The sequence below is a fragment of the Bison bison genome, unplaced genomic scaffold (genome assembly GCF_000754665.1).
Source record: "Bison bison bison isolate TAMUID 2011002044 unplaced genomic scaffold, Bison_UMD1.0 scf7180017864293, whole genome shotgun sequence".
NCBI lineage: Eukaryota > Metazoa > Chordata > Mammalia > Artiodactyla > Bovidae > Bison > Bison bison.
In genome coordinates, this window is record NW_011494865.1 from 2,883,171 (window position 1) to 2,893,492 (window position 10,322).

The 10,322-nt window shown below is 52.3% G+C and overlaps 1 protein-coding gene across 1 annotated transcript in view; it reads left to right on the plus strand.

The window, feature by feature from the left end:
- Positions 1-8,783, plus strand: part of SNX29 (sorting nexin 29) — a 576,571-nt gene extending 567,788 nt beyond the window's left edge. Inside the window, 1 exon segment of the mRNA XM_010850681.1 lies at positions 3,411-8,783. Within this exon segment, the coding sequence (XP_010848983.1) occupies positions 3,411-3,540 (130 nt within the window). The 3' untranslated portion in view covers positions 3,541-8,783.
- Positions 8,784-10,322: the final 1,539 nt, after the last annotated feature.

Below are 10,322 nucleotides of genomic sequence, written 5' to 3' on the forward strand. Positions count from 1 at the left end.
TGGCATAGTCAATAAAGCAGAAATAGATGTTTTTCTGGAACTCTCTTGCTTTTTCGATGACCCAGCGGATGTTGGCAATTTGATCTCTGGTTCCTCTGCCTTTTCTAAAACCAGCTTGAACATCTGGAAGTTCACAGTTCATGTATTGCTGAAGCCTGGCTTGGAAAATTTTGAGCATTACTTTACTAGCGTGTGAGATGAGTGCAATTGTGCAGTAGTTTGAGCATTCTTTGGCATTGCCTTTCTTTGGGATTGGAATGAAAACTGACCTTTTCCAGTCCTGTGGCCACTGCTGAGTTTTCTAAATTTGCTGGCATATTGAGTGCAGCACTTTCACAGCATCATCTTTCAGGATTTGAAAGAGCTCAACTGGAATTCCATCACCTCCACTAGCTTTGTTCGTAGCGATGCTTCCTAAGGCCCGATTGACTTCACATTCCAGGATGTCTGGCTCTAGGTGAGTGATCACACCATCGTGATTATCTGGGTCGTGAAGATTTTTTTTGTACAGTTCTTCTGTGTATTCTTGCCACCTCTTCTTAGTATCTTCTGTTAGGTCCATACCATTTCCATTATCGAGCCCATCTTTGCATGAAATGTTCCTTTGGTATCTCTAATTTTCTTGAGATCTCTAGTCTTTCCCATTCTATTGTTTTCCTCTATTTCTTTGCATTGATCACTGAGGAAGGCTTTTTTATCTCTCCTTACTATTATTTGGAACTCTGCATTCAAATGGGAATATCTTTTTCTTCTCCTTTGCTTTTCTCTTCTCTCCTTTTCACAGCTATTTGTAAGGCCTCCCCAGACAGCCATTTTGCTTTTTTGCATTTCTTTTCCATGGGGATGGTCTTGATCCCTGTCTCCTGTACAATGTCACGAACCTCATTCCATAGTTCATCAGGCACTCTATCTATCAGATCTAGGCCCTTAAATCTATTTCTCACTTCCACTGTATAATCATAAGGGATTTGATTTAGGTCATACCTGAATGGTCTAGTGGTTTTCCCTACTTTCTTCAATTTAAGTCTGAATTTGGCAATAAGACTCACTCCCATAATATACATTTTAAGATAACAGGATCAGTCGGAAGCTTTTCAGGAAGGAGAAACTGTCCTCAAGCAGGAGACAGTGTTGTTATATAATCCTTAAGCTGAGTTGTTTGTTGTGTAATCATCAGTTCTGGGCTTAAAGAAAAAACTGTATTACATGACTAAGACTAAGGAATGTAGAGGAGAAAAAAAGACGTTTGTCCTTTCCTCCTTGAGAATTCCAGACCCTTATCTCCTCCTCGGGGACCCCGGATTTCTTATCAACCTGCCTAGGAATTGACTCTCTCACCAGGTGGCTCAGCAGTGAAGAACCCACCTGCCAATGCAGGAGATGCAGGTATAGTCCCTGGGTCGGGAAGATCCCCTGGAGAAGGAAATGGCGACCCACTGCAGTATTCTTGCCTGGGAATCCCATGGACCGAGGAGTCTGGTAGGATATACAGCCCATGGTGTCAGAGAGTCAGACACGACTGAGCACACACACTGGTACATCTTGAGTGAAGTCGCTCAGTCATGTCTGATTCTTTGCTACCCTGTGGACTGTAGCCCTCCAGGCTCCTCTGTCCATGGGATTCCCCAGGCCAGAATACTGGAGTGGGTAGCCATTCCCTTCTCCAGGGGATCTTCCCCACCCAGGGATCGAACCCAGGTCTCCCTCATTGTGGGCAGATGCTTTAACCTCTGAGCCACCAGAGAAGTCTGGTACATCTTGAACGTGGCCTCATCACACCGAGGCCTGCCGGCCTCCAGAACTGTAAGACATCTCAGTGTGTGCTAGCGTGCAGCAGCTGTGGGAAATAAGACCGAGTTCACCGCCTGTACGTTCACAGCCCCAGCCCTGGCCCTGTGTGCTTGGAGCAGTGACCTTGGCAGTGGGCACTTCAAATGCAACCAGACCAGGGACATCACCTTCTTGAGTCCTCCAGCTGCTGCCTCCACCCACTGCTCCTGTGCCCAGAGCCTCGGGGCCCCACCCCCCATCCCAGGCCCTTCCCACCTTGCTTGGGACTCCCCACTCAGGCAGGCTTTGTACCCTAAGTCTTAGAGTGAGCGCATGATGCTTTTAGCCCTCCTTCGGACTGTGAGCTCCACAGGGTCTGGAAGAATCCATTTTGCTGTTTAGCCCTAGTGCCTTGCACAGTGCTTGGCCCACGTGGGTGTGCAAAGATTCATGGAGTAAACAAGTATATCCTTCAGGTGTTTTCTGTATACCCCTTCTACTGTGCTGTAACGTGGGTTGGAATTGAGAAATGGAATATTTCCTGCCATATCAATAAACAAAGGCTGTCATAGGCATCAGTAATTATGGATGGTGACCCCCCTGAGGAAACTCAGGAAGGAAAGAATACCCACCATCTAGCAGCCATCAGATTGCCGGCACTCCTTACTGTGAGCCCCTGGGAAACTCAGGATGAGGAAACTCGATACTGGCCCCAGACGGCTGAGGTGCACATCAAAGGAATGATTTCAAAGGAAGAGTCAGCCCGGGCTCTTGCATCTTCCCGTACATAGAAAAGTGCTAAATCCCTTAACTTGGGATACCTGGTTTTCTTTAAACAACAACAACTTTTTGACATTCAGACTGCCTGCCCTTTGTTGCAAAACTTCTTTTAATATATATAACCTGGCTCCCCTCCTTGCCTCCTCGGAGCAGGTCTCTCAGGGACACTTGAGATGCTTTCTCTCGGCTTGAAGTCCAAACACTCCCAATGAATAAAACATAACTCTCAGCTTTTAGGTTGTATTTTTTAGGTCTGCAGAAGTGTACACCCTCACTGGCCCGTAAACGCACGTCTGTTCCCCTTTGTTCGTGGGCTGCCGCCGTCTTGCGATGTGAGGGCTTTATATCCAGGACCAGCGAGCCCCTCACACTGGACTCGCAAGTAGTTCCCCATTTTTGGCTTGTTCATGCAGTGCTGTTGTGAACGCCCTTACAATTAGACGTGGGCAGACCTCTGATTATTCTTTTAGGATCGACTCCACCGGAATTCCGTCTCCTGGGTTTTCGCATCTTTTGACTTTTAAATGCAATATTCTCCAAAGCAGTTTTTTTCTTTTCTCTTTGAAAAATGCCTTTGCTGGAAGATCAGTGAAAATGGTGGGAAGAAAGCCAAGACCAGAATCTTCTTTCATCGACTTAAAAGAGGGTCCGGAACTGTGGCCCCACAACTGTGCTGGTCACGGCAGAGAGGAGGTTTATTTCTCCAGGTTGTTCTCGCCACCCAGCCAGGCAGCCGCCGTGGCCCTGAGCCACTCCCGCTGCTCCCCTCTCCCCCCTCAGCCCCCAGCGGCTGCCCTGCCTGTGACCAGTTGCCCTCAGAACTCCTGACTTACCCCGATTCTCCCCACTCTGTCTTACAGCGACATCACCCCTCCCGGAGACGCACTAACCAAGAACAGCCGGCCCAAAGTGGCTTCCCGCTTCCCCAAGCTGGCCCGAGGGCACCCCAGGGAGACACGCAACGTGGAGCCCCAGAGCGGTGACCTCTGACCTCGCCGGTACCCCGGACTTGGGCCCTACGTGCTGCGCCAGCCATCTTCACCCCGGCCACGGCAGCTGGCCCCTGCCACCTCGGAGGGACCACCCTACCCCCACCGGTGAACCCCAGAGAGCACACCTGCCCTGCCAGGCGTGTGACACCCCGATTAAACTGGGCTGTGTGAGAGCAGGGCGGCTCCTCGCTGGACGGATGTGGACACGTGGGCCCTGCTCTCCCTGCGCCCCACCTTGGGCCTCAAGGGCCAGGCATTCCCCTTCCTCCAGCCCAGAGGCCAACTGGAGGGCTCAGAGTCAGAGCCCCCTGGTCGCGATGCACAAGTCTGTCTCATTTGGTCAGAAGTTTCATTCACCTCTTGACTCTTTCCCACGTGGGAATTCGAATGACTGTTACTTCCCTACCCCCGTTTAATGTAATTGCCTGCTACAACCTATGAACACGGAGGGGGAGCTAGTTCCTTTCCGCATACGCCCCACCAGGGATCAGTAGACACCCTAGTTCTTGCCACCAGGTTCCAGGGAGACAGCCCCGTGGCCTTCGTGCAGCAGAGCCATTAGGGATGAGGAACTGTGGCTCTTGGAGAACTTCCTACCTCCTCTCTGGTTGGTTCTGGAAGGACTGGCCCCTGTAGGAAGCCTACATGTACCTGGTCAGGCCAGCCATCAGCAGCAACCTAGTGACCTGAACCAGAAAGCCCTGAGCTATCTAGGGGTTGGTGGCCTTGGCCGCCAAAGCCAAGAGGAGTCCTCAAGGCTTTGAAAGACTCGGTTCTGGGAAGTACTTCAGAAGCTTCTGTGGGCCTCTGGGGGTTCTGTGGAGCTCAGCGTGACTCTCTGTGAACTTGGGTGAATGTGACTCACTCTGAACAAATCATGATTGTCCCCTAAAGACAGCACATGTGTTGGCCAGTATGCTCTCGGTGGGAGCAGGGCGCTGGGTGCATCCCAAGATTGACCCCTCTGCTCCCCCCATTCAGAGAGCACCCCACCACCAGCAGCAGCAGTTGGGAACAGGAGGAGAACAGCATCAGGTCCCCCCGTGGGACCAGAGCTGTTTGGCCAGTTTTAACATCCAGAAACGTGGAACTCTTCCCCACCCTGGGTAGGAGTCACCCTCAGCTGCTGATACAAAGGACCAAAAGGCGGCATAAATGTGTGAAAAGCAGAGGGCTGAGCACACCTCAGCCCATGCCTGGGTGAGCAATGTGGGTCATCATGGAGCCTGTAGTGGAAACCCTGGAAGGGCCAGCCTGGAAGGGCTGTGCCGCACGCCCCGTGCTCACCAGAGGGAGGCGTGTCAGAACTGACGTTTGCACACGGCCCTCCAGGGACTCAAGGAGGCTGCAGCAACTTCAGAGGGGACATTCTACCTGGTGAGCTAGGCCCAGGGGAGCGACACGAGCCGGCTGTCCTGCATGGATGGAGGTGGCAGTGTGTGTACGTGGGGGCCCTGCTGTCGGCCTGTGGGGGTCAGAGGACCCAAGGGACAGCGTGTCCCAGAAAGGCAGCATGGTTGGTTTCCCCCTCGTGTGCCCAGGGATCCACTGCACATGCACCGTGCTGGAATCCCATGCCCCAGAGCACTGCCGTGAACATAGAGCCCTCCTCCACCCAGGCCTCCGGGACCATCTGGAAGTTCCAGCTGCCCCAGAGCTCCGCCCCGCACGTGGGGCCCTCCACAGGGGTCACTTTGAGGCCAGCTGATGGCTGCACAGCCAGATCTGAACCCAGGGTGTCGTCTCTCTGTTCACGTGAGACCCAGAATAGATCCAGCGCCCCAACATTCTCCAGGGTTCTGATCAGCCAGGCTGTGTTGGCGCCTGACCCCAAACACATCTGAGAACGATTTCTAGCCTCACCTTCTCCAGCTACCCCACCAAGAAGCGGCTTTGACGTTCTGTGCATGGAGTGAAAACACAGCAAAAAAAGAAAAAAGGCACCCAGAGCTACAGCAGACAGATGCTGAGCGGGAGGGAGACATAAGAGCACTCTCGGCCTGTATTTGGAAAGGAGCAGCTCTGCCTTCCTGTTTTTAAAGCTTAATTATTCATGGGAAGCTTGCCCTGCCCTCCCACATGCGGGTTGTAGAAAGCATGTTCCTAGGGGCCCTGCGGGGGCCCCTCCAGGCTGCTTGCCCTCTGTGCCCCCGTTTCTGTGACCCTGCAGAAACCCCGATCTTCAGTCCGTCTGGTTTCAGCTCAGATACGCACGTGACATGCACATCACAGCTCCTCCTCCAGCCTTACCTCTGGAGTCACATGGAATATTCTGCCATGATAGAGCCCTGCTCACCAGGGCGGTGGGGTGGACTTAGAAGGGGCAGACCACCAGCTCCTGGAGAAAGAGAACAAAACCCTGAGGTCCAGGCCGGGATGTGGCTCACAGAATGCCACCCCTCCGAGGCCGTGTCATCATCTGTGCATCCACCCCCAATCTAAGTCAGAAGGCAGGATGTCCCCCCTGCCCCCGAGACCCATCAGGTGAAAGACAGCCCCCCAACAAAGGACCAGCTGACGCTGGCTTCTGTCTCCTTGATCAAAGATTCTTTAGCACCTAAGAAAGAGCTCCCCATTCGTCAGAAAGGAGCAGAAGGGCCCTTCTGTCTCCAGGCCTTGACCCTCTCGGCGCCCCACCTGCCCTGGGAGCAGGAAGTGCCCCCTCCAAGTCCCCAGAGCACAGTCCAGCAGGCTGTTCAGGGGTGGCTTCAGCCGGGTTGGGATGGAAGCCCAGCCAGGTCCAGCTCCGTTCGCATCTCACAGAAAAAGCAGAGACATCTCTCCTTAAGAGAAAACCAGAGCTCCCAGGGAGTGAGGGCTGAGGCTGGTGTATACCTCACCAGCTTTCTCGGCCACCGCTCCGCAGCCCCTGTGGAATCCTGGCTCGAAACTGCACAGATCTCTCTACAGTCAGGCCCTGGGGGAAGAGGTGGCTTTCCCAAGAGGCTGTTGCACCTCACGGAGGTCACCGTGAACACCATAGCCTGGCCCATCTAAGGGCTTCCTGGCCACAGAAGGATCACTGACGGAGCTGCAGAGACAGGGTACCATCCTGTGAGTCCTGGCAAGAGGCGCGAGCAGTGAGAGAGAGGCTGGTGAACCGGGGTGTGTGGACCAGGTGTGGTCGCTCGGGGCCTGTTAGGATGCCGCCTTTGATAACCGCTGGATTCGACAGCACTGCCAGGCTGTGTTGTGCCTTTCAGAACACAGAGGCAGTCAAAGTTGTTTACACCCCGGGACTGGTAACACAGCTGCAGCCAGTTCCGAGAGGCAGCGGGCACTGGAGGCCCGAGAATTCATCCCCAGATTTTGGGCCTGGAAACAGGAAAGAAGTCCCTCCGGGCAGCCCAGGGGATCCGAAGCTTTGCTGCTTTTGTCTCCTGACACCCAGCGCCCTGGCATCTGGGGCCTGGGGTGGCCTCTTTGCTCATGAGAGTGTGTGCCCACCAGAGGGCCCGGTCCCAGGGTCCCAGGCCTCAGCCCCCGTACCTCACCTGCTCACCTTCACAGGGGTGCAGCCTGGAGCCACCAGCTGGCCCCACACCTAGAAACCAGAGCCCGTTCTCAGGTCCCAGCAGACCTCTCCTAACCAGTCACCTTCAGCATCCTTCATCCCTCAGCCCGGCAGCTTGGTGCCAGCGCCCGTGCACAGGAGGCGCCTTCCTCTAGGAGGAGGATCTCGCCTGGGCGTATCACTGACTGGATCCTCAGCCTGGAGCTGGGATGGGCAGCCTCCAAGACCTGTCAGAGAAGGACCCTGAGCGGGAGCATCTGATGAGCTAAGAGCTTTCTCGAAGGAGCATGCCACGCTCAAGCTGCTACCCCAAAGGCAATAATGGTCTCAACTCTGCCTCAGTGTTCCCCTCCGGACAGTGCCACCCATGCTGAACCTCACCCCCGGGCTGGGTGCCCCCGGCAGGCAGGTGTCTGCTCACGAGCAAGGCCTTTTGCAACGATCATTTTTCAAAATATTGCACGTCTCTGCTTTACGTGTCTGCTGTTCAGATTGGCTTTCTGTGTTAATCGCACAGTTGCAGCACTAGATATTTTATCTAACCTTGCCAAAAATTTGATTTTTCCTGTTTCCCTAACACGTGGTCTTGATTATGTGTCTAAAAGAAAACTTCAGCTCCCGGATCGATAGGCGCGAGCAGGGAGCACTGCCCACCTCCACGCTCTGAGCAGAGCAGCCCTCTGCCCGGCCCGCAGTGGAAACGCCCCTCCCTGAGTTCATCTCGGCATTTTAGACCATCCTGTTTGCCACCCTTGCCTGCTGCCAGGAATGGGCCTGATTTTGGTAGTTCTCAGTTCTAACAATCATATTGAATGGGTTTCCTTAATCAATTTCTGAAGAGAAGCAAAAAAAAAAAAGAAAGAAAACTGGTTTTTCTAAAAGATGGGTGAGCTTATACCAAGGATGAGCAACCCCACTAGAAGAATAGAAGAACGTCCGGATCCACGAGGGTTTCATGGTCCAGGGATTCAGTTGTTTGTGGCACAGGGATGATTTGCCATCCTCACCGAAGACCACTAGCTGACCTGCCAAGATGCCCCCCTTGCCCTCAGATCCCATCACTGCCTTCACGAACTGCAAGGGGAGAAGTCATGCCCCTCCGGCAGTTCTCTCTGCCATCGCTTGAGGTCATACAAGGGGACGACCTTTGCAACAGCTGGGACGGAAGACACAGAAGACGGGATCGCAGGTTTACAACCAGCATTGAGATGAGCTGGAGAATGGGTATTGCCAGGAGTGAGGGGGTGGTGGAGCTAATTAGGGCTTCTTATTACCTGGGATCCATCCTGGAAAGAATGTCTTTACCTCTGTAACCTTAGCGGCTCCATCTCCGGCATCACCATTTGGTAAAACACACTGCTTAACTCATCAGATGCTGACTTGGTGGTGGAAGAATTCTTTTGACTACAGGCTCCATGGTGACCCGTGAGTGGGTCCCCGTGAGCCGTCTGTTCGAGGGGGAACCGGCGACAAATCTGGAGTCTATGGTCTGGATGGAAGCAAGGCTGAGAAGCCCACAGATGGGCTGCAAAACACGTGGTATTATCTTAACTACCCTCTTCCGTTACGGTTTACACAATAGAATTTTTAAACAAATGTGTTTAATTTTCTAAAATCTCTTGTATTAAAATTTTCCTTTGGAATAAGCTGTGGTAATTTTGTTACAATCTAGTTGAGACACACCTCTTTACAATGACAAAATTAAAACGGTTACATTTTCTAAATTAGATATTCGGTTTATGGTCTAATTCTCCGCGTCCATTCTTTTTCAGCAGTTGGGGATTAGGTGAAGTTTCAGTATACATTATAAAAACTTCTTATAAGGCCCTTCACCATTTCACATGTTACCCTGAACAACATGATTTGATTGGACAAGCATCACTTTTATTTGAAGTAGAGCAGGAGCTTATGTTGAGTTATTAGGCAGATCTATATTAATTGGAGATGTAGCATCAAAATTCTATACAGAAAAAAAATTCCCTTCATTATAGGTTCCTATTCACTCAGAAACCATTTTTGGGCACCTACTGTATACCATCATGCCAGGCCCTGGGCATACAGCAGTGGCCAAGGCAGAAAAGACCCCTGCCTTCTTGGACTAAGATTCCAAGTAAGACAGATGGACAATAATGTATATTTCTGTGTATCTGTCTATCTACACACACTTCCCTGGTGCCTTAGCAGTAAAGAATCTGCCTGCCAGTGCAGGAGACGCCAGAGACACAGGTTCAATCCATGAGTCAGGAAGATCCCCTGGAGAAGGAAATGCCAACCTTCACCGGTATTCCCAGGAACATCCCCTGGACAGAGGAGCTTGGTGGGCTACAGTCCTTGGGGTTGCAAAGAGTCAGAAATGACTGAGCATGCATGTACGCATCTATCTAAACACACAGACCCTGTTTAAAATCAGCCATGCAGACAGTTACTGACCACCGTAAGCTCCACAATGGACTTGGAGAAAGATCTCCTTCTAACAGTTCAAGCCAGGCTTTCTTGGCCTCACACCGATGACATTTGTGGCTGGATAGCTCTGGGGCGTGAAGACTGTCCTGTCACTAGTGCGATCAGCCCTGGTCTCCAACCCCTAAATGCCCTTTTCTGTTCTCACAACCAGATGTGACCACACATCCCTGGAGTGAGGAATGGTCCCCTGTTGAGAACCCTGAGGCTAGACCAGGGATTCTCTTGGCAAAAGTGACATTTAAGTTATGACCTGAAGGATGAGAAAAAATGCTACGCAGTCCCCTGCTCCCCACCCCAAATTTACATTGGCTTAAAAAATTCACCCCCTGCAACCAGGTATCTAACCTTTTTAACCAGGATAGTAAGAGGCCAGGTTGGCTTCCCTGGTGGCTCAGACGGTAAAGAATCTGCCTGCAATGCAGGAGACCCAGGTTTGATTCCCGGAATCTGGAACATTCCCTGGAATGGCTACCTACTCCAGTATTCTTGCCAGGAGAACACCATGGACAGAGGAGCCTGGTGGGCTACAGTCCATGGAGTCGCAAAGAGTCGGACATGACTGAGTGACTAAGCACACGCTCTAATGAGATCGGTATTTAAAAGGCATCCCAGCAAATCACGGGAGATGCTGCCCAGGGGCCCACAAGGGATGCTGCAGACCCCTCAGCCCGGGGCCGTGGGAAGGATACTTCCAGGCTGATACGAGAGAGGAGGGACCAGCGCTGCTTTTCGAGGGCGTGTACGTGGACCACATTGCGCCTGCGCTCTCCAGCATCCAGGTCACTTAACCCTTTGGCCACCAC